Source organism: Eubalaena glacialis, chromosome 18 (genome assembly GCF_028564815.1).
Source record: "Eubalaena glacialis isolate mEubGla1 chromosome 18, mEubGla1.1.hap2.+ XY, whole genome shotgun sequence".
NCBI classification, from domain to species: domain Eukaryota; kingdom Metazoa; phylum Chordata; class Mammalia; order Artiodactyla; family Balaenidae; genus Eubalaena; species Eubalaena glacialis.
Genome location: NC_083733.1, coordinates 66,338,154 through 66,365,870, shown reverse-complemented (window position 1 = coordinate 66,365,870; position 27,717 = coordinate 66,338,154). Strand labels below are relative to the sequence as shown.

Below are 27,717 nucleotides of genomic sequence, written 5' to 3'. Positions count from 1 at the left end.
AGAGAGCTGATATCTTAAAATATTGAGTCTTTCAATCAATAAATGCGGTATATCTTTTTTTGTTGTTGTTCTTTAATTTCTCTTACCTACGTATTATAGTTCTTAGTCTTCAGATCTTACACATATATACTTATGTTTATTCCTACACGTTCATGGTTTTCGGTGCTATAGTAAATAGTATTGTGTTTTAATTTTGCTTTCCAGTTGTCCTTTGTTAATTTGTGGAATGAAATCAATTGGTTTTTGAATATTGATCTTTTATCTTGAGAACTTGCTCCTTCACCTACTAGTTGTAGAAGCTCTTTTGTAGATTCCTTAGGAACTCCTCCATACAGGATGATGTAGATTGGGAATAAAGACAGTTTTATTCCTTCCATTTCAATCTGTAAGCTTCTTTTCCCTCTCACTTGTCTTACTGCACTGGCCAGTTCTGAACAGAAGTCATGAGAGCATCACTGTCTGCTTCCCAACCACAGAGGGAAAGCATCTGGTATGACATTAGGTAAATGTAGATCCCAGACGCTCTCCATCTGATTAAGGAGGCTCCCTTCTATTCCTATACAGCTGGGCATTTTATTAATTTTATCAAATCGTTCTGTGCATATACTTATATAACGATGTGGGTTTTCTTTGTTAGTCTATTAACATGGTGGATTAACCTTACTGGTTTTCAAATATTGAACCAGCCTGGCATCTGATGATAAATCACACTTGGTTATGATATGTTATCCTTTTCAGATATGGTTGGCTTTCATAAACCAATATGTTGGTGAGAATTTTTCTATGTTCTTGAGGGATATTGGTCTGCAGCTCTCTTTCCTTGTACTGTCTTTGCCTAATTTGAGTTTGGAGTAATGCTTACCTCATAAAATTGCTGCAAAGTGTTTCCTTCCCTTCTATTTCCTGAAAGAGATTGTGTAAAATTGCATTATTTCTTCCCTAAATGTTTAGTAGTACATGCCAGAGAGGCCACTCTGGACAGGAGTCTTCTTTGTTGGAAAGTTGTTTTAACTACAAATTCAATTTCTGTAATATTTTTAAAGAATATTCAGATTATTTCTTCTTAAGTGAGTTTTGGTAGTCTATGTCTCTCATGAGTTGTCAAAATTATGGACACAGAATTGTAATATTTTCTTATTACCCTACTAATATCAGTGGGGTTTGTAGTGATACCCTGTCATTCATTCCAAATATTGGCAAATTGTGTCTTCCCTCTTTTTTCCATGATTTCTCTGACTAGTGGTTTGTCAATTTTATTGGCCTTTTTAAAGAATCGGCTTTAGCTTTCATTTATTTCTGTTATTGTTTTTCTGTTTTCAGTTTCATGGAGTTCTGCCCTTTAATGTTTATTACGTTTACTTTGAGGTGAGTTTGCTCTTCTTTTTCTTGTGTCTTAAAATGAAAACTTAGGTTAGCAATTAGAAACCATTCTTTCTTTCTTTCTTTCTTTCTTTTTTTTTTTTTGGCCTCACCGCAAGGCATGTGGGATCTTCGTTCCCCAACCAGGGATAGAACACATGCCCCCTGCACTGGAAGTGCAGAGTCTTAACCACTGGACCGCCACAGAAGTCCCCAAAACCATTCTTTTTTTAAATATGAGCACTTGCTGGTCTTACTTTCTTTCTAAACACTGCTTTAGCTGCATCTCACAAGGTTAGTGTATTTTCATTTTCATCCAGTTCAAAATATTTTCCAATTTTCCTTGAGTTCCTCACCATGGATGATTTAGAAGTGTGTTGTTTAATTTCCAAATAGCTGAAGATTTTCCAGATAGCTTTCTAATAATAGATTTTAACTTAAATTCCATTAGGGTCAGAAAAGAAGTGATGTATGATAGTAATTCTTTTAAATCTGTTAAGCTTTGTTTAATAGCCAAGGATAAAGACTATCTTGGCCAGTATCCCATGCACACTTGAAAAAGGTGTATTTTGCTGTTGGTTGAGTGTGCTCTGTGTGCCAGTTAGGTCAAGTTGGTTGATAGTATAGTCAAGGTTTTCTCTATCCTTGCTGATTGGCCATCTATTTGCTCTATCACTTACCAAGAGAGGAGTCTCAAAGTCCCTGACTGTAACTGTTGATTTATCTACTTGTCCTTTCATTTCTGTCAGTTTTTGCTTTATATACCTTGAAGCTCTGCGGTTTTGTGTGCACACATTTGGATTACTATGTCTTCTTGATGAATTGACCTTTTTATCTTTACCCCTGATAATTTTCTTGCTCTAAGGCCTCTGATACATTTTATTGTACTGTCTTGTACAGCACAGCCACCAAGGAAGGTAATGTCACTTCCTTGCTGTCCCAAAGATATCCAAGCCCTAATCCCTGCAACCTGTGAATATGTTACCTTACATAGCAAAAAGGGGCTTTGCAGATGCGACTAAATTAAGAATCTTGAGATGGGACATTATCCTAGGTAATCTGGGTGAGCCCAGTGTATTCACAAGGCTTCTTGTAAGAGGGAGACAAAAGGATCAGAATCAGGGGTAGGACATGTGATAACAGGGGTTGGAGTGATGGAAGGAAGGGGCCACAAGCCAGGTGCTGCATGCAGGCAGACCCTTGTAGCTGAAAAAGGCAAGGAAACAGATTCTCACCACAGAGCCACTAAGAGCAACCAGCCCTGCTGACACCTCGACTTTAGCCCACTGAGACTGATTTTGTATCTGTGACCTCCAGAACAGTAAGACAACACATTTGTGTTGCTTAAAGCCACTAAGTTTGTGGTAATTTGTTACAACACCAATAGGAGACTAATGCAGCCACGTAAGCTTTCTTTTGATGAATGTTTGCATAATACATTCTTTCATCCTATTAACCTATTTATACCACTTTTAACCTATTCATACCACTGTATTAAGTGAACCTCTTGAGGACTGCATATACTTGGGTCTTACTTGTTGTTAATCCAGTCTTACAATCTCTGCCATTTAATTGTGCTTTCACCATTTATATTTAATGTAATTACTGACAAGGCTGTATTTACATTTTCCCTTTTATTGTTTGTCTTCTCTTTATCCCCTCTATTGTTTGCTCTTCAAGTTTCCCTTCCCTGCCTTCTGTTGGCTTTTTGGAGTATATTTTTAGTATTCCATTATATCTATTGATATTGGCCGTTGCAGGCATTATAATACACACACCTAATTCCACAGAGTTAATATTTTAACTCTTCAAAAGAAACATAGGGGCCTTCCCTGGAGGTCCAGTGGCTAAGACTCCACGCTCCCAATGCAGAGGGCCCGGATTCGATCCCTGGTCAGGGAACTAGATCCCATATGCTGCAATTAAGAGTTTGCATGCCACTAAGAGTTCACATGCCGCAACTAAAGATCCCGCATGAAGCAATGAAGAGCCCGTGTGCCGCAACTAAGACCCGGAGCACCCAAATAAATAAATAAATTTTTTTTTTTTTTATAAAGAGAAACACAGAAACCTTATCACCATACAGGTCCTTTCACCCTCATTCCCCATCATATTGTAGCTGTTATATGTATTCATCTACATGTATTAAAAGCCCAACCAGACATTGTTATTTTTGCTTTCAACAGCCATACATATTTTAAAGAACTTAAGAGGAAACGAGAAAAATATGCTGTTACATTTACTTAGATATTTACCACCTTTTGCTCTTCCTTTATTGTTGAATTTCCAAGTTTCCCTCTAGAATTATTTCCTTTCTGCCTGAAGAACTTACCTTATCATTTTTTTTAGAGCAGTTCTGCAGGCAACACATTCTCTCAGTGTTCCTTCCTCTAAGAATGACTATTTTGCTTTCATTCCTGAAGAATATATCCAGAAGAAGTCCAGGTTAGCTCTTCTTGTTTTTCAGAAGTATAAATCTGACCATAGTGGTTTCTGATGTGAAATCTGTAATCGTTCAAATCCTTTTTGGTCTGTATGGAACCCGGCACTTTTCTCTGGATGCTTTCAAATTTTTTCCCACTGGTTTGATTATGATTGTGATGTGTGGGCATCGTTTTTATTTTACTTTATTTTATTTTACTTTATTATTGATGTATAGTTGATATACAATATTATATGTTACAAGTGTACAATATAGTGATATACAATTTTTTTTTTTGTCAATCCCAAACTCCTTGACTATCCTTCCCCACCACCCTTACCCCTGGTAACCATAAGTTTATTCTCTGAGTCTGTTTCTATTTTGTAAATAAGCTCATTTTTATCATTTTTTTAAGATTCCGCATATAAGTGATATCATACAATATTTCTCTTTCTCTGTAAGACTTACTTCTCTCAGTATGACAATCTCTAGGTCCATCTATGCTGCTGCAAATGGCATTATTTCATTCTTTTTTATGGCTAAGTAATATTCCACTGTATATATGTACTACGTCTTCTTTATCCATTCCTCTGTTGATGGACATTTAGGTTGCTTCCAGGTCTTGGCTATTGTAAACAGTGCTGCAATGAATATTGGGGTGCATGTATCCTTTCAGACCATGGTTTTCTCTGGATATATGCCCAGGAGTGGGATTGCAGGATCATATGGTAGCTCTATTTTTAGTTTTTTAAGGAACTTCCATACTGTTCTCCACAGTGGCTGTACCAATTTACATTCCCACCGACAGTGAAGGAGGGTTCCCTTCTCTCCACACCCTCTCCAGCATTTATTGTTTGTGGATTTTTTGATGATAGCCATTTTGACCGGTATGAGGTGATATCTCATTGTAGTTTTGATTTGCATTTCTAGTAATTAGCAATGTTGAACATCTTTTCATGTGCCTCTTCTGTATGTCTTCTTTGGAGAAATGTCTATTTAGGTCTTCTGCTCATTTTTTGATTGGGTTGTTTGTTTTGATGATACTAAGCCTCATGAGCTGTTTGTAAATTTTGGAGACCAATCCCTTGTCGGTCATATCATTTGCAAATATTTTCTCCAATTCTGTGGGTTGTCTTTTCGTTTTGTTTATGGTTTCCTTTGCTGTGCAAAAGATTTTGAGCTTAATTAGGTCCCATTTGTTTTTTTATTTCCATTACTCTGGGAGACTGATCAAAAAAAAATATTGCTGCGAGCGGGCTTTCTCTAGTTGCGGCGAGCGGGGGCTACTCTTCGTTGTGGTGCACGGGCTTCACCTTGCAGTGGCTTCTCTTGTTGCAGAGCATGGGCTCTAGGCGCACGGGCTCAGCAGTTGTGGCACGCAGGCTCAGTAGTTGTGGCATGCAGGCTCAGTAGTTGTGGCTCACAGGCTCTAGAGTGCAGGCTCAGTAGTTGTGGCACATGGGCTTAGCTGCTCTGCAGCATGTGGGATCTTCCCAGACCAGGGCTCGGACCAGTGTCCCCTGCATTGGCTGGCAGATTCTTAACCACTGGGCCACCACGGAAGTCCTCCTAACCCCTGTGCCACCAAGGAAGTCCTCCCATTTTGCTTTTAATATTTTTCCTTTGTCTTAATTTTTGTCAGTTTGATTACTATATGTCTCAGCGTGTTCCTCCTTGGGTTTATCCTGCCTGGGACTCTCTGCGCTTCCTGGACTTGGGTGACTGTTTCCTTTCCCATGTTAGGGAAGTTTTCAGCAATTATCTCTTCAAATATTTTCCTAGGTCCTTTCTCTCTCTCTTCTCCTTCTGGAACCACTATAAGGTGAATATTGGGGCATTTAATGTTGTCCCAGAGGTCTCTTAGACTAACTTCATTTCTTTTCATTCTTTGTTCTTTATTCTGTTCTGCAGCAGTGATTTCCACCATTCTGTCTTCCAGGTCACTTACCTGTTCTTCTGCCTCAGTTATTCTGCTATTAATTCCTTCTAGTGTATTTTTCATTTCAGTTATTGTGTTGTTCATCTGTTTGTTCTTTAGTTCTTCCCACTTTGTTAAACATTTCTTGCATTTTCGTCATTCCTTTTCTGAGATCCTGGATCATCTTCACTATCATTATTCTGAATTCTTTTTCTGGAAGGTTGCCTATCTCCAATTCACTTAGCTGGTTTTCTGGGGTTTTATCTTGTTCCTTCATCTGGGACATAATCCTCTGCCTTTTCATTTTTTCTGTCTTTCTGTGATTGTTGTTTTTGTTCTGCAGCCTGCAGGATTGTAGTTCTTCTTGCTTCTGCTGTGTGCCCTCTTGGGCATCGTTTTAAAATCTTATCCAATTTTTCATTTGTGGAGCATCTTGGACATGTAAATGGATGACTTTCAACAAATCTGGGGACTTCCCTGGTGGTCCAGTGGTTAAGACTTTGCCTTCACCAGGGGGTGCAGGTTCAATACCTGGTCAGGGAGCTAAGATCCCACATGACTCAGTGCCAATAAATAAATAAATAAATAAATAAATAAATAAAGCAGAAGCAATATTATAACAAATTCAATAAAGACTTTTAAAAAGTGGTCCACATCAAAAAAAAATCTGTAAAACAGTCAGTATTTAGCTCCTCAAAAAAATTTTTTTGTTCATTGATATCATTCTCCTTTTGCTGGGAGAGCAATGATATAAATGGCCTCACAGATCCTGGCTGTGTGTTCATTTTAAAAAATCTTTGCTTCCAACCTATGCTCTTACCCCATGCCTGGAGAAAGAATTCACAGAATGAGATGAAGAGTTCTGCCCAGGGGAGGAAGGGGCACTGAGGAGGCAGAAATGACTCAGAGGTTTTGAAGAAGGGAGATGAAAACAGATGGTGCTGAATCATAGACACAAGGAAGTCAGTGAAGGGAAGTGTTTGGGGAAAAGAAAATCCAGTCCCAGCTCAGGAGGCAGGGCTGTGCTTCACTCTAAAGAACAGTGATCAGTCTTCCAAGCATCTCCCCATGCGTCCCTCTCTCCCGGGGTCACCCCATTTATGACCGCCCCGTTGGCTCCTCCAGGCAACCAAGGCAGAGTGTGGGAGCGCTTTCAGTTCCCCAGTCTCCTGCACTTCACATCCAACCACCAAATCCACACACTGTGCCCCTTGAGCCCTTCTTAACAATGTCCCTGATCCATCGCAAGGCTCAGGACATCCTGTCTGTTTCATCACATCAGCCTCCTTCCTGGTCCTCCAATCCGGGCTCCACTCCTTACTCCAGCTCATTCCTCTCACCACCTCCAAAGGACTCTTCCTATAACCGTATCGGATCTGAACCTGCCCTGCTCAAAACCCTTCCAACAGTTTCCACCTTCGAAACAAAGTCAAGGTGCATCATCTGATATTCCAGGCTGTGAATGATCAGCCCCAGCAAACGCCGCTCTCCCTCCGCAGCCAAACTCATCACACTTAACCATGTCTCCCCCAAACACACACATACACAGAGCTACTGAACAATTCCGTACCTCCTCAGCCTGCCCCCTTAGCCAGTGTGAACGGAGCCATGTCCTTTCCAACCTGCCAGACCAAGAAGCCTTCCTTTTTCATTCCACTCAACTATAAATACATGTTGAGTTATAAGTTCGTGTAAGGTTTATAGGAGAAAACCACATGAATGACTTAAAATACTGGTCAACACATCATCCAGGAGAGAGATTAATGTTGGAATTTTACTATTAATAGAGTTAATTATCAATAGAGCCCTCCTGCGTTACATTTTCTATATGGTGGTAATCCTTTTATAATAGAAATCTGTTCATACTCTCTGCTGCTTAAAATTTTCCAATTGCTTTAAAGATAAAATCCAAAATACTTACATGGCGCTCAAGATCCTGTGTGGCAAGGCCCCAGCCCTCGCCTAATTGCTCTCAGTTCTGAGAACAGCTCAAGATCTTTCTGGTCAAGGATGCCTCCACCACCACCACCTCCACCACCACCCCTGAGCTAACTACTCATCCATCCACCAAAAGGAGACCTCACAACCAGGACTCAGGCTTCATGGCGTCTACCTGTTAATGAAACTCATTGTTCCCCGTTTTCTTTTTTCTTCCAACTTGTAACAGTCTCACAAGACTATAACTGAATTGTTTGCCATGTAAATATTTGCAATGTCTGTTTTCAGCACTCTGGGCCCCATGAGTCCAGGAAGGGAATCTGTCGGCTTCACCAGTGAATCTCCAGTGTCTGGCACCATGACTGAACATGGTCATTGCTCAACAAATAACTGACTGACTGGACTAGATGACGAAAGAAAGGAACAAGATTTGCATTTACAGAGGCTCAGGAAAGGGAAGTTACTTGCCCCAGATCACACAGCCTACGTAAGAGGCAGAATAAGAATTGGAACAGGTATCGGGGTAGCTCCTGGGCCTGCTTCTTCTAGCCTCATGTTCTGGGATGTTATGTCACTCTCTGGATTTGGATTTGGCATGAGGAGGTAGGACAGGAAGGCAGAGTGGGGGAGGGGGATCTGGTGAGTACCAGATCTGGCCTGAAACATCCCCAGAGCCTGCTGTCTCCTGGGCCCCATCCTGCAGGGACAGCAGCCTGAGGCCCTGGGGGGCTGTTCCTCTTTCTGAGAGGCTGCTATGAAGGGACCGGTAACGTGCAACACAGAGCCTGCACCTTGTCACCCCCCGTGCATCTGTCTGTCCTGCTGGCTCTGTGGACTTTGTAAGACACCAGCACGGCTGGGGACCATGGGAGGCACAGCCACGACCCCGACCCTCACTGCCCTTCTCTGCCTCGGTGGGCTTTGGGGAAGGGAGGGGGGAAGGGGCCCCTCTCCTCCCAGGTCTGAAGCTGAGAGACCCCAGGTCTAAGAAGGCTCAGGGGGGGCAGAACTTGGTGGGGGAGGGGGGAAGTGCTCAGCCCCAGATCTGACCCCAGCGCTCAGGGCCCAGACCAGGCCTGGAGCATCTATGTGTGCTGGGGGATGGGCGCTCACAGGGAACTCTCTCCCAGGGCTGTGCCCGGACCCATGGGACCAGGTCCCGGCAGGTGAGCCCCCCCAAGACCTGCTTCAATCCCACAAGCCCCTGGTCATCTGGGGGGAGCACAGCAGGTCTGGGATGATGGTGACCAGTCTGGAAGGGGTCTGGGGGTGACAGCTGGGGAAACTGAGGGGAGAAAGGCACCCCTGACACTTCAGGTCTGATTCCTTTCCAAGAATCCACCTGACACCCTCCATCTGGGCTGACCTAGGCCCCATGGTCACCAAGGGAAGCCCTGTGACCATCTGGTGTCCGGGGTCTCTGAGGGCAGATGTCTACCGTCTGTATAGAGAGAGGCCCTCTGGACTCTGGGAGGCTAAGGCCCCACAGGACTCCAGTAACAAGGCCAGTTTCCCCTTTGAATCCTCGAGCTCAAGCACTGCAGGGCAGTATCAGTGTGTCTCTCGCAGCAGGAAAGACAGGTAGAGTGGAGTGACCCCCTGCCCCTGGTGGAGACAGGTAGGAGGGAGGACCCGGGTCCCCTCCCGCTGCGGCGGCGACCTCACAGGCAGAGGGGGCAGAGTGTGGGCGCAGGGGGACGGACGTCTCCCCTCGCAGCCCACACCTGCGGTGAGCGGGGTGACGCTCCCCCTTTAACCCAGCCCCTCCCCCTCCCTCAGGGGTGCACAGAGCCCCCCCTCTCAGCCCAGCCACGCCCTGTGGTGGCCTCAGGAGGGAGCGTGTCCCTGGCACGCAGCTCACAGTTTGCAGCGGGCACTTTGCACCTGCTGAAGGAGGGAGGTGCTGACCCCCCCGACACAGGACATCGAGGACCCATGGGAGGGGACAGGCCGTGTGCCCTGTGGGGCCCGTGAACTCCTCCCGTGGGGGGACCTGCGGATGCTATGATTCTCCCAGCTCCCTCCGCATGTGTGGTCACACCCCAGTGACGCTCTGCATCTCCGGGTCACAGGTGAGGGCCCCCAGCCCCATCGTTTCCTGGACCCCTGACCTGAGCCTTGTGCCCAGTGAGCCCTGAGGTGATGGGGGGTCAGGGGCAGTGGCCTCCTGGGGCAGAACCACTCGCGAGAGGCTTGGGAGGACCAGGGAGAACTCTCACTGCAGCCTCAGTGAGCAATGTGGGGTGAGCGTCCCCCTCGGTGCCACTGCCCCTTCTCTGCAGGCGTGTACAGGGAGCCCTCCCTCTCAGCCCAGCCCGGCTCATTTGTGCTCCGTGGAGACAGCCTGACCCTCCGGTGTCGCTCAAAGGCCGGCTCTGGCAGATCTGCTCTGACCAAGGACGAGGAGGTCACACCTCCCCTCTGTCTTGAGGCCCAGCACAGCCCTGACTTCCCCCTGGGCCATGTGAGCCGCACCCACGGGGGCCGGTACAGATGCTACGGTGGACACACCTCTCCTATGTGTGGTCGGCCGCCAGCGACCCCCTGCACATCCTGATCGTGGTGAGGAGCCCCTGTCTTGCCCCACGTCCTGACTGTCTGGTCAGGATGCTGGGCCCAGGCTCACCCCCGGTGGGGATGGGTCCTGGGAGCGGGAGGAGAGGCTAAGAAGGGGCAGTGGTGTACAGGGAAAGGGAGTGAGAAAAAGGGAGTGGGAGCATGAAGATGAAAGGGACCCACACAGAGGGGCTGAGAGGAGCTGAGAGGGGGTCCCAGACAGGGTCCCTGGAGAGAGGATGGTGGTCCCTCAGCTCAGGGTCAAGGGTGTCTTGGGGGTGGCTCTCTACACATCACGACCTTCCTCGCCCCCAGGAATGTACAGGAAACCCTCCCTCTCAACCCAGCTGGGGGCCTCCGGACCCCGCAGAGAGAACGTGACCTTGCAGTGTGGCTCTGAGGTCTGGTCCAACGCCCTCCATCTGTCCAAGGAGGGGTCACTCACTCCTCCCCAGCACCTTCGTCTGCAGGACACGGCTCCACCCTTTCAGAACTTCACCTTGAGTGCTGTGACGTCAGCCCACAGTGGGACCCACACGTGCTACAGCTCACTCAGCACCTCCCCCTCCCTGATGTCACAGCCCAGCGACCCCCTGGAGCTCTTGCTCTCAGGTGAGGGACCCCAGCCCTGACCCTCTGTGTCTTCCTGGTCAGTTCAGGGTCCTGTCCCCAGCTCTGGGCTGGGCTGGGAGTGAGGGGGTCACAGAAGGAGGGGAGTCAACAGTAAAGGGATGGAAAAAGCCAGGGCAGCTCCCTTCCCTGCACCATCCTCATCCCTGGGGTCCAGACATGTTCCAGGCGGCAGAGAAGACTCGGGTCTGACCAGAAGGGGAAAATACCAGCGTCCCCCCCTGCCCCGTCTCCATCCTCCTTTGGTCCCCACTCCTCGTAGTCCCTCACCCTGAGAGAACAACACAAGAGCGGGCGGCTAGCAGAGGCCTCGATCCCCAAGCGACCAAGATCACAGGCCCTGGCACAGCTTGTGTCCCAGCGGGGCTGGGAGTCGGGCAGAGATGCAGGGAGACCAAAGGGCTCCCGGGGCTCTGAGGCTGGCGGATGAGGGCTGGGGGGCCATGGAGAGGGAGATGTCGGGGCCCATCCTGGGGCAGGAGCAGTGGGCTGCGTGGGGAGAAGCAGCCCCCGGCCCTCCCCTCCTGTCCCGACCCCCAGGGGGCTCCGAGGATCAGCTTCTCCCCCACACAGAGCCAGGCGGTTGCAGACGGGTGAGTGAGGGTCTCTGTGGGGAGGTGGTGGTGGGAGGAGCTCAGTCTGGTCTTGGCTCAGCCACTTCCTGAGTTAATGGCCTGAGGAAAGTTCCTTCTTCTCTCTGGGACCCACCTCCCTGACTGCAAAGGGCAAGAAGTCTGCTCCGACACTGTGCGTGGGGACGGTGTCTGAGCCTTCCTCCTTAAAGTCAGGGGCTTCAGCCCTCCAAGGAGCAGCCGTGGGGTCAGGGAAAGAACAGGGCTTGGAAGTCACACTGCTCTGCTACTTGCCAAGCTTGGGATCTTGGCTGAGTCATGTTCCTCGCCGAGTCCGAGGCTCACCCTGCGTGGAGGAGCCCTCCTGCTTCCTCCCTCAACGGGGAGCCCTCAGCACAGGCCCTGTTTAGAGCTCAGGAAGGCCAGAGCCTCCCGCCTGCCCCTCCCAGACACACACCCCCTTGTCCACACGGGCCCCGGGGGGGGGATGCCAGGCCTCTGCAGAGTGGGGACAGATCTGGGCCGGGCTGGCAGAGGAGTAGGGGTTGGGTTTGAGGGACAGGTCTCTGCACTGGTGTTCTGCCTGGAGGCGACAGCATTAAAAAAATAATTTAAAAAAAATACAAGGGAGCCCACAGTCCTGGGTTCCAACCCCAGCTCTGCCACATCCAGGCTGGGTGACCTGGGGCATGTGCGTATCCTGTGCCTCAAGTTTCCTCATCTGTAAAGTGGGTGGGAGTGACAGTCACTGTTGCATGATTGCTGTGGAAGTTAGAGATGAATGCACAGACCCCAGCATGAGTCTGCACACAGTAGGCGCTCAATTAAATGGCACCACTGGCTCACTCATGACATCACTGGTGCCCCAGGTCTCAAATGGTACCTGAACGTTCTGATCGGGGTCTCGGTGGCCTTCGTCCTGCTGCTGCCTCCTCTTCCTCCTCTTCCTCCTCGTCCGACACCGGGGTCAGCGAAGACGCAGGAAGTCGGGTGAGTAGGGAGTGGGGTGACCTAGGCCCCTGCAGGTGGTGGGCTTAGGGCACCAGCCAAAGGGAAACCTAAGAGACGGGTGAAGTCAGGTTAGAAAACCCCTCCAGCATCTCCGAATGAGAAAATCTAAAAAGAAGAGATTAAATATGAGTGTACACGTATTTTAAAGTATTCTTTTGATTTTTTCAAACTTACGAAATGTTTGAAAACACATGCAAGTTTTGTATTTTATGGTTTAGATTTTTCTCTTGAATTCTTTATGGAGGTGGGAGGGGATTATAATCTTATCAGTTCGTAGGCCCTCGCAGATCTTACTGTAACCCTAGAGAAGGGTTCTGGGGTGGGTTGGAGGCCGATTCTCAACTTCCTGCAGCGGCCGCAGCATCAGTGCTCGAGGACAGAGGCCGGCAGAAGAGGCAAGACCTCTCCCAAAGACTCCCACACCACCCAGCCCGCACGCAGCTCCCGCACTGCCCCTCACACTCCTCTCTCCTCCCCCAGCTCCAGCCCAGCTGTTGACTTCCAGGAGGAGAGCTTGTGTTAAGGGGAAGAGGGACCATCCTGGGGGCAGGAGACAGGGCCAGGCAATGTGGGTGGGCAGTGGACACCAGGGAGTGGTTGGAAAGGGTTCTGGGCTTGGGGATGTGAGAGCTCAAATCTGATACTGTGTGGCCTTGGCCACATCACTGACCCTCTCTGGACATCTGCTGTGTGAGATGTCAGGGAATCTTGGCAAGAGATGGGACCCCCTTGTTCTGTCCCCACCGGATGCTGTCGTGGAAGACACACAGCCGGAGGATGGCAGGCAGCTGGACAGTCAGGTCAGCTCCCCCAATCCTGACCAGGGCACCCACACCTCCTTGTTCAGACGTTAAATCCAGCGGACACTGAACCCTCACGCCACTCAACTCCTGGCAGCCTCTCCCTTCTGGAAGCACCTGCCCTGTGGGCTGCTGCAACCCCACACCTCGTCTCCTCTGACCTTCAAGGTGTTGAATGCTCAGGTCGAGCTGGCAGGGCTGAAGGTTAGGGCTAAGAGTCTGTGCCCCCCAAAAGGGGCTCAATCCAATCCTGGGGCTGCAGAGCGGCCCAGAGGGGATGCCTTCTGAACTCCAGAGGATTCTAAAATCCTCGCTCAGCCCTTGGCCAAGGGCTGTCTGTTCGGGGTTGGGTGAACCCCAGCAACGCACCTCGAGCGCTGGTTAACTGGGGTGAGGATCAGCTCCCGTTCACACTCTGGCGAACCCTAACTCCCTCCCAGGCTGCAGCGGGGTCTGACTGTCCCTCCATGTTGATGGCGCCACACCCAACTCCTATCTCCAGTCCTGCCCTCTCCCCTGCACCAAACTTACACAACCAGCCACCAGTCACAGGAATTTCAACTTCCTTCACTTCCCTCCTCCCTGAGGCTCAAAGCTACAGGGACTGAAGGAAGGAAAGATTCAGAGACCACCCCCTTCACTGTCTCCAGCAGAGCCCTGATGACTAAGACCACCAAGGAGTGCCTCCTTTCCTCCCGGGACCCAGGCTTCCCCCACCCAACCACCCTCCCTCCCTCTCCCCCACCGCAGGCCGTGGCATCTGAAGCCCCCCAGGATGTGACCTATGCCCAGCTGAACCACTCGACCCTCAGACGGGAGACTGCACCCCCCCACCCCCCAGTCAGGGGAGCCCCCAGCAGAGCCCAGCGTGTATGCTGCTCTCGCGGTCCGTTAGCCCAGTAAGGACCCAGGCCCCACGCTCCAGGGACCGGATTTCAGGGACCCCCCCAGGAGCTGCCCCCATAAATGCTTATAATGAACTCCAGCCAGCCTGGAGTCCTGACACGAACCACCAGGAGCTTCTGAGACCTCCTGGAAGCCAACTGCTTCCAGAACTCCATGGACATCACAGCTGATTTTATGGTCCCTACCAAGGGTCCTGACCTCAAGGACCCTACAGAACTGCCATCAACACCTTGGGGTGAGGGAGGCCTACCACCCAGCCCAAGTAGGCTGCGAGGACTTGGATTCTTCTGCAGGCTTCACAGCGACTTGGCAAAGAACCCTGAGCCCTCACTGAGAAGCTGGCCACTTACATCACAGCCCCAAATCCCCCAGACGAGTGTGCCCTGTGGCTGCAGCTGCTGACAGGCTGCCCAGTTCCAAGTGTTCCTCATTTCCTGAGACCGAGCCCCTTCCTTCCCTGCCTGAGGCAGCTTCTCAAACACAGAAAAGACTGCCTCCCTTGCGACCATGAGTATCATCAGAAACTCCCCTGCATCCTCTGCCTGGAAAGGACTCCTCGCCCCACATGCAAATGGGTGGCTGAGAATTTCCTTCTGGTTTTGTCTTAAAGAACCTTCCTCATAATACTACTGGTCTCCCTGCTGTGATAAGTTATGTGTAGACATGTTTGTTAGGACACCGCAGCCCAGCCCTAAGGGGAAAAGGACCACCATCTTGCAGGTGGTACCAAGTACCTGAACAAAGCCGACCAGGCCCCTCTGTGCGTGTGGAAACCCGCTGAAGGACGCAGCCTGCACTTCCTACTACAGAAGGCTTGTGTTCAGAGCAGGGAGGAAAAGAGAAACACCAATCAACACCAGTCCTGAAGTGTTTTATTATCTGATCTTGTTTTATTATCTGACTGGAAAACTAGACACTCCATCAGCCCAGGCGGGACCGGGTGGACTTAATCCTCCTCCTCGTCATCGCCAGCTCCAGCCCCGCCCTGGCCCTTCTTGGCGTTCTTCCTCTTCACGCGGCCTGGGCGGCCGCCCCCATACGGAGAACGGAGGGAGAAGTCGATGTGCTTCTGGGAGTCCAGGCGGACAATGAAGGACGGGATGTTCACCACCTGCTTGCGGACCCTGGAGGGGGGACGGCAGGTGAAGAGGACAGGGAAACAGAACGCTGCTCTCCTCTCCGCCTGTGCTTTGCAGCTGACAGGGCTGGTGCTATAAAGCTGCAATGACTCTGAAGCAATAACGGGAAGGGCATTCCTGATCCTAAGGAATTGCTTTGTGTTCCGGAGCTTTCAGGCATCACCTAACTCACACAAATGCATCCACCTTTACATTCACACCTCACAGAAGGGAGAGAGCAATTCAGAAGTAACCCAGAGTGAATGAGGTGAGGTGGCAGCATATAAACCCAACACCTGCTTTTCAAATACACAACTGTGCCAGACACTTCAAATATTCTCAACTGTGTGTATCACACACTGAGCTTTATTAGCAGGTGTAGTTTCACTGTCTTCGAAGCAGCAACCCGAAAGAATAGGGGCTGTTTCATTTCAGACAAGCAACGTGAGGCTCCTGCCCGTGGGTCACGGGGCTAACGAAAGGCTGCGGCAGAAATTCAGTATGCGTGTGTCCCGCCCACTTACTACACAGCTCAACTGGGCCTCGTGAACGGGGCCCAATTTACAAAGGGTAAACTGAGTACTCAGATAAAGACCCATCCGGCCTCTGGTCTTCACTGTGGCAGCTGCCACCATGAGCATCAGACCCTGGCCTGTGGTGAACTCACCAAATTAAGGCCGACAGGAGAGTGCACTGTGGTGGTCAGGGCCTGGAGTGGCTTCACAAGGGCCCACTACACAGCCGAACCCACCCAAGTCAGTTAGCCCCAGTGACTCCTCTCAACTGGACACCAAGGGCTGTTACCTGTCCAGCTACCTGCACGCCTCGGAGAAGCCTTCGCAAGGTGTACGGCTCCAGCCGCAGTGACCCTTGCGCTGGGCTACAGGGGGGATGAGGCTGCCCCCAGCTCCCCCATGAGCTGTTTGTAGGGGGTCAATCTGTACCCTCAAGGGGAGCTCACACCTTCATCACCTCCAAGGGCTGCACAGGAGATAGGGACAGCGGCTTAGTGAGGGCAACCATCAGAGGGGATGGGCTGGGGAAGGCTGAGGGAGCCCAGAGGTGGTACCTGATATGGCGCTGGCGAATCAGCACGCGGGCGTGGTGGATGGACTTGGCCAGGCCCAGCTTGAAGACCTGGGTCTGCAGGCGTCTCTCCAAGAAATCCTCAATCTTCAGGCCCAAGATGTAATCCAGCTTCATCTTGCCCTCGTCCAGCACCCCGATACGGACGAGTCGCCGCAGCAGGGCATTGCCTGGTAAGAGGGGAAGGAAGGCCTGCCTCAGCATTCTGGCTGACCTCAGGCTTCTGGGTTCAAACCCTCCACCTCCAAATCACGGTGGTGGGACAAAGTAGGAAGTAAGAGCGAATTCTGATACAGGACTCAGAATGCTATTACGTGAGCCACTGTGACTAACGGAATCCTCACACCACCCTAAGGCAGGTGGCTACATACAACTCTGCTCACCTGAAAAAGGAAGAACCTTCCAGAGTTGTTGGGAAGAGTAAATGAGACAACCCCCTTGAAAGGCTTAGCATTCATCTGCAAAAGTCTAAGTGCTGCTGTTCCTAAACTATTCCTCCCATAACACAGCACAGCGGCTAGGAGCTAATATTCTAGAGTCAAAAAAGCCCTACTAATCAAATGAGGTGAAACCACCTTCCGTATCTATAATATTGGAACAGTATCAGAACCAATCTTATAGGCCTGAAAAAGACTGGGCATACATTTAAGCTGAGTACATGTCATCCATTCTATCATTCTGAGATTTTCTACTAAAAAGATGGTGTGGACCTAACAGTGCCTGGCAGAAAGTAATCCAGCAGGGGTCAGCTTCTACCTTTTACACGACCCTACCTCTTGTCCACGGGCATCCAAAGCTCCACTCAGGACAGCTCTTGGGATGCTATGGGCAAACCCCTTCCCCCAGGCTCACACTCACTGCGCTCCTTATCACCACACAGGATTATCACTAACACACTGACACTGGGGGAAAAGCACCATTACCACCCAACCCCTCCCTTGCCCCCAGGCAAAGCTTGAAGGAAAGATGGCTCACTGTGATGACAAAGTCTTCCTAGCAGACCAGGAACCTAGCAGACCAGAATCTAAATGGAGAAACATACTATACACACTATATACCTTTCCCAACACCCCAGGTCATAATATGCACTGAATAAATGCTGAACACATAACAAGGATATTCTCCCATTTACAACTGCATAAAAGATGAAAAGTCTACACAATGAAAAATATAAGACACTGATGAAAAAAATTAAAGACACAAATAAATGGAAAGATATAGTTAAAATGCCCATACTACCTAAAAGCAACATACAGATTCAGTGCACTCCCTATCAAAATTCCAATGCCATTTTTCACAGAAAAAGAACAGACCTAAATTTTTATGGTACCACAAAAGACCAATCTTAAGAACAAAGCCAATCTTAAGAACAAAACTGGGCTTCCCTGGTGGCGCAGTGGTTGAGAATCTGCCTGACAATGCAGGGGACACGGGTTCGAGCCCTGGTCTGGGAAGATCCCACATGCCGCGGAGCAACTAGGCCCGTGCGCCACAGCTACTGAGCCTGCACGTCTGGAGCTTGTGCTCCGCAACAAGAGAGGCCGCGATAGTGAGAGGCCCGCGCACCGCGATGAAGAGTGGCCCCCCCTCAAAAAAAAAGAGTGGCCCCCACTTGCCGCAACTAGAGAAAGCCCTCGCACAGAAACAAAGACCCAACACAGCCATAAATTAATTAATTAATTAATTAAAATTAAAAAAAAAAAAGAACAAAGCTGTATACAAAGCCAATCTTAAGAACAAAGCTGTATACATTACAAAGCTATAGTAATCAAAAGAGTATGGTATTGGCATAAAAAATACATCAAGGGAACAGAATAAAGATCCCAGAAATAAACCCACACAAATTAATGGTCAATTTACAACAAAGGAGCCAAGAATATATAACGGGGAAAGAAAAGTCTCGTCAATAAATGGTGTCGGGAAAACTGGACAGTCACATGCAAGAATGAAACTGGACCCCTACCTTATCCTATACACAAAAATTAACTCAAAATCGGGAATTCCCAGGCAGTCCAGTGGTTAGGACTGGGTGCTTTCACTGCCGTGGCCAAGGTTCCTCAATCCCTGGTCGGGGAACTAAGATCCCGCAAGCTGTGTGGCGGGCGGGGGGGAAAAAGAAACTCAAAATGGATTAAAGACTTGAATGTAAGACCTGAAACCATGAAACTCCTAGAAGAAAACATAGGCAGTAAGGTCCTTGACATATCTTGGAGATGATTTTTTTTGGATTTGACCCTAAAGCAAAGGCTACAAAAGCAAAAATCAACAAGTGGGACCACACCAAAAAAGCTTCTGCACAGCAAAAGAAATTAACGAAATGAAAAGGCAACGTACAGAATGGGAGAAAATATTTGCAAATCATGTACCTAATAAGGGGTTAATACCCAAAATATGTAATGAACTCATACAACTCAAGAACAAAAATGGACTTCCCTGGTGGTGCAGTGGTTAAGAATCCGCCTGCCAATGCAGCAGACACGGGTTCGAGCCCTGGTCCGGGAAGATCCCACATGCTGCGGAGCAATTAAGCCCGTGCGCCACAGCTACTGAGCCTGTGCTCTAGAGCCCGTGAGCCACAACTACTGAAGCCCGAGTGCCTAGAGTCCATGCTCCACAACAAGAGAAGCCACCGCAATGAGAAGTTTGCGCCCCGCAATGAAGAGTAGCCCCCGCTCCCTGCAACTAGAGAAAGCCCACAAGCAGCAACGAAGACCCAACGCAGCCAAAAATAAATAAATAAAAATAAATAAATCTATAAAAAATTTTAAAAACCCAAAAAAACAAACACCTCAATTAAAAAATGGGAAGATGATCTGAATAGACATTTTCCCAAAGACATACAGGTGGCCAAAAAGCACAAGAAAAGGTGCTCAACATCATTAATCATCAGGAAAATGCAAATCAAAACCACAATGAGACCTTAAAACTTCTCATCACAAGAAAAAGTTTTGTAACTATAAAACTATGTGCACCTGGGGCTTCCCTGGTGGCGCAGCGGTTGAGAATCTGCCTGCCAATGCAGGAGACACGGGTTCGAGCCCCGGTCTGGGAAGATCCCACATGCCGCGGAGCAACAAAGCCCGTGAGCCACAACTACTGAGCCTGCGCATCTGGAGCCTGTGCTCCGCCACAAGAGAGGCCGCGATAGTGAGAGGCCCGCGCACCGCGATGAGGAGTGGCCCCCACTTGCCGCAACTAGAGAAAGCCCTCGCACAGAAACGAAGACCCAACACAGCCAAAAATAAATAATAAATAAATAATAAATAAATTTTAAAAAAAGCAAACTATGTGCACCTGAAACTAATATAATAATGAATTATAAATTATACCTCCATTTAAAACAGACATGATATTCAAATAGTAATATAAAAACATATTCAAAGGTAAACAAAAGTGAGTTTGGGATTATCTACCAGTTTGGACACTTCATGCCTTTTTGTCCTTACATTAGAAAATAGAAACTTGACAATAATTCAACCTGTATTACTTCAAAAATATATTTCATATTTACTATTAAACCACCAACATCCTTAAACAATGGGGAGGGTCATCAATACAGGAAAAACCTTATTTGGTATGAAGACAAAAATAACACCGATAAACTCTGCATCTTCAACAGGATCATGTCCAACTACTAAAAATTGTTACATGGGCTCCATTTGGCCAAAGCATTAACAATCAATCAGTTTTCCTTTTTTTTAGACTAGTTTTATCTATCTATCTATTTACTTTTATTTGGTTGTGCCAGGTCTTAGTTGAGGCAGGCCAGCTCCTTAGTTGCAGCTCGAGGGCTCCTTAGTTGTGGCACGCGAACTCAGTCGCGGCATGCATGTGGGATCTAGTTCCCTGACCAGGGATCGAACCCAGGGCCCTGCATTGGGAGCGTGGAGTCTTAACCACTGGAAGCCCCCCAGAATCAGTTTTTAAAATGTAAAAGCCAAACCAATAACTTTTTTAAAAATGTAAGCCAGTGGGCACCTCAGTGGCAAAGGGGCCCTTGTCACTATGGCATGCGGCAAGCCTGTAAGTGCCTTAGTTTCTAATGTGAAAAATGGATGTAATACCTGTCCTCCTTAAGCTGGTGTAAGAAAGGAGTTCATACCTGTAAGTGACTGAATGAACCAGTAAGTCTTTTTATCAGATGAGACTCTCACATCTTAGTGGGCAAGGCTGCATCTGAAGCAAGGCAAGGCTGTAGCGGCGAGACTCTCACACCTTAGTGGGCAAGGCTGTAGCGGCGAGCAGACACCTCAGAGCTTGCAGGCTCCTCCTCCCCATCCCAGGAACCTAAAGAGCTTCATTCACTAGAAAGTGAACTACCTGATGCTTCCCTCTTGCAACTTCCACTTCCACCCCGGAAAACCAAATAATCCCTGGACACTTGCCTCTCACCCTGCCCTACGCCATCTCTTTGTCACATGACTGCTTATCACCTAAGTTTCTCTGTGATTATCTCCATCTTCCGCAAGTTCCCCCTGAGACCAGAACCAGCTGCGGTCTGTCGCCCAGACTCAGGGATAAAGTCCCACCCAATACCAGTGTCCAAGGGGGAGATTCCTCAATTATCATGAGACTGTCAAAGGAGTTTATGAACTAACAAAAGTTTAAGAATGAAAACCTCTCACATCCTTGGGCCTAGGACAGATAAGAGTGATAAATGTGTGGTAGTTAGTTAAACACGCTCCAAGCCTTTCTCAACCTCTAATATGGATGACCACTCATCTTAACAGCGAGGAGTGTAACAGCACTTCCTTCCTCAGTCACAGTTTGGGAGAAAAATCAGACTAGCAACCCTGACTGAGAATAAAAAGCCAGGTGCCCAAGGAAGCCTGACGGGTTTCCCAGCCCCTCCTGCTTTCCACCAGAAATCAAGATTTCCCAGGGACAGGCCAGAAGCAAGTTATCAAGATGACACCTAGGCAGTGGCCAATTTTAGAGGCAACTAAAAACAAGTTGTAGACACTTTGAGTAAACTTCATGTTGTATAAGTTTTATCCCAATAAAAACTGTTACAAAAAAAACAAACAAGATACAGAACCACCTACAGCCAAACTCACATCTGTTAGAATCACAAACTGTACGTATGTATGTACGTGTATGTATGTACATATATGTATATATGTATGTATGTATGCATGTGTGTGTGTACGTATATCTTCCACACCAGGATACGATGCAGAACACACTAACCAAGTCTACTGATTACTTCTTACACTTAGACACTGTTTCAACTTTTGGTGATGTTCTCTAAGCTTCTCCTGGAACCCTCATTCCATCCCCATCGCTGAACTCACCTGAACTCTGGAGCCTGCCCTCCAGTCCCACCTATGGTGGGAGGCCTCTGACCATTTGCTCATTTGAAAAAGAGTATTATCAGTACCTGCTATGAGCCTGCTTGTGCAGATTAAATAATGTACACCAGGAGCTTAGAAAAAGGGATGCAGTGAGCCTTATAAAATACCAGCTATTTTAATATTTTTGCCACTTGAAGCCACAATCTAAGAGGTCCTACTAAAATTTGATCATGTCAATCATTCCTTCCAAAAGCCCTCCATTAACTCCCTATCTCAAGGTAGAGATCTAGAACTTTAAGAATCTAAAAGATGATAAATTCTGTCACGTGTACCTTACCACAATTTTTTTAGTCACTGTAATTACTATCTGATCTGTACCCTCTCCAAAATCACCTAGTATGTTCTTCCCTGTGAAATCCACAGGTCCTCTTCTGTTCAGACCTTGAGTAAATGTCCTTGACCACCATGGTAAAGCAGGCAAATGTACACAGTAAAGCTCCCTCCCTGCTAGAACCATCCAACATTTCAGAAATTTCAGTCTATTCCCACCCCCAGTGAACAAGACATACAAGCAGCAGTACTGTTTGGGTACGCTGCGTACAGCTAGAGCCAGGTGGCCAAGCTTGCTGAGCACTGTTAGTTCTAATCAAGAGGAGACTGAAGCCCAATGTTTCCCATACACACCTTCAAACAGACGCCGCGGGTCTTTCTCATCCAGCGTCAGCAGCTCCCGGGCAGCCTTGCGGATCTTGGCCAGGGTAAATTTGACCCTCCAGACCTCACGTTTGTTCCGGAGCCCATACTCGCCTGCAAAGAATGGGCGGACAAGTTCAGTCCCACGGGCTAGTGAAAAGGATTGGTGGTTTCGGGGTACAGAAAATCTAAACAACGAACGATCCCGAATTCGGGGAAGAGGGAGGGGGGACACACCGGAGAGATTCCAGCAGAATAAACACGTGGGCGGCCTCATATTTCCCCGGCCCGGAAAGCAGAAACCTTGCATTAGCCACTCACCGATCAGCTTCAGCTCTTGGTCGAGGCGGGACTTCTCGAAGGGTCTCCGCGGGGTCACATAGGTTTTGCGACAAACCCAGCTACGGGCCACCGGCATGCTGGCTCTACTTGCCCGTCTGTGCGGAAAGGAGAGTGGACAGTGAGGACTCGGAGCGGCGCCTGCGCAGTCCCACACCTCCGCTAGAACCTCGCGGCGCCCAGGGAAATATCGCGAGAACCGTCCCTCAAGCTTTTATAACCGATACCATTCCCACTACTCTCCAACCACCTTCATCTCACCTGCATCTTCTTTACCGAACTCATTAAAGCTCGGATGGTCCGCAAGACCTTACAACCCACACCCGGAATAAAGAGCACAGCAGTACACCTCACCTACGCGCTCCCTCCGGTAACCGAGAAAAAGGCACATGCGTCCCCCGGCCGCGCTCTTATAGCAGCGCCGCCGTCTTGTGACGTCAGCACGCGCAGCGCCCGCCTGCACCAATCAGAAAAGACGTTGGCGGGCGGAAAAAGCAATCGAGACGAGAGGTTGGGCCAGAGCGGCGTGCTAAGTTGGGAGGACCTCGACTCTAGCTGACAAGGTGTCGGAGCATCGTCCGGTGAGAAGTGAGGACTCCTCTCCGCCCTCGAGTGGTTACTTAAGTGCCGTCAGCTAGCCTCTGAGTCGCAGTATAAAGTTGGAGTATTCACCGCCACCGCCAGTAGACTTCAGCCGGCTCCGACTCTGTGAAAAGATCCCCAGACGGTTAGAGCTGTGCGAAATCAAAGCTCCTTCCAGAAGATAATGTTATATCCATGAATAATGAAAAAAATCATTTTTCATATCAGAGTGTCAACCCGAAGCACAGCCAGAAGCCAGTCTGCCCTTTTGAACCCTAAAACAAATCCTCTACTCGTGAAGCTTTGAGCCTTAGGGGAACAGGGAAAAAATAATAATAAAGTAGATCATTTCAGAGTGGTGCTGTGAAGAAAATAAATTACTGATAATGACTGAGGGAAAATGGTACTCCAGATAGGATGGTCAGGGAAGCCTCTTTAAGAAGGTGACTGACTTTTTTTTAACTTGAGACCCAATGATTAAAAGGCTCTGTGCCTCTTTATCAAAGACAGCAATTTACATCCTGAGGTTTCCTTTGGGTTTCCAGAACAGGGAAAATGTTCTGACACCTCTTGTTATAAACCTGGAGCAATTTATACATTGTTTTTTGATCTCCTCGGCCAACATCCTCCTCTCAGACAGGATTATTTCCTCTAGTCCTTTTCTCTCTGGGATAATCCCATTCACACCAATGACTTTCTTTATCGCTGTTAGATAATATTTAATGAGCATTCTAAATGTGCTAGGCTTTGGGCTAAACACCTTATGGTTTTTTTGTTTTTGTTTGGTTTTTTTTGTTTTGTTTTTAATTCGTGTGACCCATGATTTCCATCACTAAAAATAATAACAGGTGACATTCTGGAATATTTACTATGTATCAGGCCCTGTTCTCAGAGCTTTACATATGTTAATTTACTTAATCCTCAATACATATTTAAGGAGGACTCTCAGAGAAGTTGCTCTCCCTCATAGTAATACTTTTATAGATGCTTGCTTAAGGAGCACTAATGCTATTATCCTATTTTATAGAGGCAGATACTGAGGCACCAAAAAGTGGTTACAGAACTTGCCCAAGACTGCACAAAGTGGAAATAAATTAAGACTGACCGGATGAGAACAAGCAAAGGCTATCTATTCAGAGTAAGGGAGTCAGTCACCATCACTCATGTTTTGGCAGAGACTCAAAGGCAGGCAGAGGTGTGGGAAAGCTATATAGCAGAAAAACGGAAAGCCTTCAGGTGTCCCCGATTGGAGGCTGTCGTCATGGAGAAGCTAGACGTGGGCAGACTAGAAGTTAGGTACCCTATGCGATTGGTTGGGGTACATATTTGGCTTTCTTTTCTTGGTCCTAAATTGGAAGTGGGGACAAAAATTAGTAGCGTTGTGAATTACTAATCAAGTCCTGGCCCTTTTGGACCTATTGTTGTAGGGGTTATTATTTGGCTCCTTGGATTGTTACTTCCTACAAGCCTGCCTTATAGCAGGCTGGCTTCCTGAGCTGTTTTTGTTTGTTTATTGAAGTATAGTTGATTTACAATATTGTGTTAGTTTCACTTGTACAGCAAAGTGATTGAGTTATAAATACATATATTTTTCAGATTTTTTTCCATTATAGGTTATTACAAGATATTGAATATATTTCCCTGTGCTATACAGTAAATCCTTGTTTTTTATCTATTTTACATATAGTAGTGTGTATATGTTAATCCCAAACTCCTAATTTATCATTCCTCCCCCTCATTGTCCCCTTTGGTGACCGTAAGTTTGTTTTCTATGTCTGTGAATCTGTTTCTGTTTTGCAAATAAGTTCATTTGTATCATTTTTTTTAGATTCCACATATAAGTGATATCATAGAATACTTGTCTTTCTCTGTCTGACTTACTTCACTTAGTATGATCATCTCTATGTCTATGTTGCTGCAAATGGCAACATTTCATTCTTTTTTATGGCTGAGTAACATTCCATTGTATATATACACATCTTCTTTATCCATTCATCTGTCGATGGGCATTTAGGTTGCTTCCATGTCCTGGCTATTGTAAATAGTGCTGCAATGGACATTGGGGTGCGTGTATCTTTTCGAAGTATGGTTTTCCCTGGATATATGCCCAGGAGTGGGATTGCTGGATCATATGATAATTCTATTTTTAGTTTTTGAAGGAACCTCCAAGCTGTTCTCCATAGTGGCTGCACCAATGTACATTCCCACCAAGAGTGTAGGAGGGTTCCTTTTTCTTCACACCCTCCCCAGCATGTATTATTTGTAGACTTTTTGATGATGGCCATTCCGACCAGTGTGAGCTGTTTATTATAGATAAGGGGGCTGGTTTTCTGGGCAGGCTGCTGCAGGCTGTGGGTCAGAGTTCTGTTTTCATATATGATCTGGCCGTTGTCTGTTTGTATATTCAGTCTCTCAGCAACTAGAGGTCAGGCCAGCATTGCAGCTGGGACAGTCTGGCTCCATAGCCCATGCTCTTCACCGCTGTTTTATGCAGCTGCTGTCCAGCGGACTCAGCAGTCAGTATTCCCTCCTCAGAGCAACAGTCCCACTCAGTCCTTTCCTTTATGACATCACCCTGCTCTATCCAGATGCTTGGGTTCAAATTCAGCAATCCTCAATTACTAGCTCTAATACCTCAGACAAGTTTCTCAATCGTTCTGTGCCTCAGCTTCCTCATCTGTAAAATGGGGGTGATGACCGCACCCACCTCACAGGGTTATCGTAAGGACGAAATGATGCAATATATGCAAATTGCCTAGGATAGTGCTTGGCACCAAGAAAGCGCTCGGCGTTAGCTACCATTATCATTATTTTTCTCTCATTGTATTTCTGTATCTGTCAGGCTACCTTGTCCTTTTTTGTTTTCTTGTTTACAAGTTAGCTCCCAGACAAAAAAGTTATAGGAGGGCAGGGACTTCCCTGGTGGTGCAGTGGTTAAGACTCCACACTCCCAATGCAGGGGGCCTGGGTTCGATCCCTGGTCAGGGAACTAGATCCCACGTGCATGACGCAACTAAGAGTTCGCATGCCGCAATTAAGGAGCCAGCAAGCTGCAACTAAGGAGCCCGCCCAGCGCAACCAAATAAATATTTTAAAAAATAAAAATAAATAAAATTTTTTTAAAAGTCTATAGGAGGGCAGAGACCTCATCTTTCCTGTTTATCAGTGTCTTAGCACAGGCCTAACATATAAGCTGACAGTCAAAACGTTAAGTGTATGAATAACTTAACTATACATGCATCATTGGTGTTTCAGAGTTTCCAACGACCCCCTCCTCAGGTTCGATTCATTTGCTAGAGCAGCTTACAGAACTGAGAAACACCTTACTTACTAAAATTAGAGGTTTATTATAAAAGGATATAACCCAGGAACATCCAGATGGAAGAGATGCACAGGGCAATGTATAGGGAAAGGGTGATGACCTTCCCCACTCATCATTGCTTTAATTTGCATTTCCTTGATGACAGATGATGTGGAACATCTTTTCACGTGCGTATTGGCATCTTTTTATCTTCTTTGGTGAGGTATCGGTTAAGGTCTCTGGTCCATTTTTTTAATCAGGTTGTTTTCTTATTGTTGACTTTTAAGAGTTCTTTGTATATTTTGGATAACAATCCTGTATCAGATATGTCTTTTGCAATATTTTCTCACAGAAGTTTTTAATTTTAACAAAGTCCAGCATATCTGTTTTTTCTTTCACAGATCGTGCCTTTTAGTGCCATACCTAAAATGTCATTGATGGTACTTCCCTGGTGGCGCAGTGGTAAAGAATCTGCCTGCCAATGCAGGGGACACCGGTTCCAGCCCTGGTCTGGGAAGATCCCACATGCTGCGGAGCAACTAAGCCCTTGTGCCACAACTACTGAGCCTGCGCTCTAGAGCCTGTGAGCCACAACTACTGAGCCTGCATGCCACAACTACTGAAGCCCCCCTGCCTAGAGCCCGTGCCCTGCAACAAGAGAAGCCACCGCAATGAGAAGCCCGCTCACCGCAACTAGAGAAAGCCCACATGCAGCAACGAAGACCCAACGCAGCCAAAAATAAAAATAAATAAATAAATGTTTAAAAAAAGTAATAAATGAATAAAGTAAAATGTCATCGCCATACCCAAGGTCATCTAGGTTTTCTCCTATGTTATCTACCAGGAATTCTACAGTTCTGCATTTTTACATTTAGGTCGATGATCCATTTTGAGTTAATTTTTGTAAAGGGTGTAAAGTCCGTATCTGGATTTTTTCTGTTTTGCATGTGGAGGCCCTCAGAATAGTTTTTAATGAGGAACCTTTGAGAGGGAAGACTCAGGACGCAGGTACTGAGTCATCAAAGTACCTTGTAGAGAGAAGAGAGGCATCACAAAACAGGCAAAAGTATAGAGTGTTAGCCAGGCAGGGGTTAGTGTCCTAGTTTAAATTAATCAAAGCTTAGGGAATTCCCTGGAGGTCCGGTGGTTAAGACTCCGTGCTTCCACTGCAGGGGGTGCGGGTTCTATCCCT

General features: G+C 47.4%; 1 protein-coding gene and 1 pseudogene across 3 annotated transcripts; one reads left to right on the top strand and one right to left on the bottom strand.

The window, feature by feature from the left end:
• The first annotated feature begins 8,502 nt into the window (after nucleotides 1-8,502).
• Nucleotides 8,503-14,101, top strand: LOC133077773 (leukocyte immunoglobulin-like receptor subfamily A member 3; annotated as a pseudogene).
• An 866-nt stretch (nucleotides 14,102-14,967) lies between these two features.
• On the bottom strand, nucleotides 14,968-23,097 carry RPS9 (ribosomal protein S9). 3 transcript variants are annotated; one of them, XR_009697924.1, is made up of 6 exons: nucleotides 22,997-23,097; nucleotides 22,625-22,740; nucleotides 22,295-22,417; nucleotides 16,300-16,486; nucleotides 16,035-16,211; nucleotides 15,150-15,236 (listed from the first exon to the last, which is right to left on the bottom strand). XR_009697924.1 is itself a non-coding variant. In XM_061173944.1 (5 exons), the coding sequence occupies exons 2-5, from the start codon at nucleotides 22,719-22,721 to the stop codon at nucleotides 15,059-15,061; spliced, it is 585 nt and encodes a 194-aa protein (XP_061029927.1). In that variant the 5' UTR covers nucleotides 22,722-22,740; nucleotides 22,997-23,096; the 3' UTR covers nucleotides 14,968-15,058. The 3 variants fall into 3 exon arrangements, 2 of the variants coding, with proteins under 2 accessions (XP_061029927.1, XP_061029928.1); XM_061173944.1 differs by lacking the exon at nucleotides 16,035-16,211 and having other exon boundaries at nucleotides 14,968-15,236; nucleotides 22,997-23,096; XM_061173945.1 differs by lacking the exons at nucleotides 16,035-16,211; nucleotides 22,997-23,097 and adding an exon at nucleotides 22,904-22,990 and having other exon boundaries at nucleotides 14,968-15,236.
• Nucleotides 23,098-27,717: the final 4,620 nt, after the last annotated feature.

What these genes read in the sequence shown, in the direction of transcription:
- RPS9 (XM_061173944.1), bottom strand. Translation starts at nt 22,721, where the DNA reads ATGCCGGTGGCCCGTAGCTGGGTTTGTCGCAAAACCTATGTGACCCCG. An exon ending in CCCGCGGCGTCTGTTTGAAG is followed by an intron (nt 16,487 to 22,294) that starts GTGTGTATGGGA and finishes CCCTCTTACCAG; the next exon opens with GCAATGCCCTGCTGCGGCGA. An exon ending in ATTCGCCAGCGCCATATCAG is followed by an intron (nt 15,237 to 16,299) that starts GTACCACCTCTG and finishes TCCCCCCTCCAG; the next exon opens with GGTCCGCAAGCAGGTGGTGA.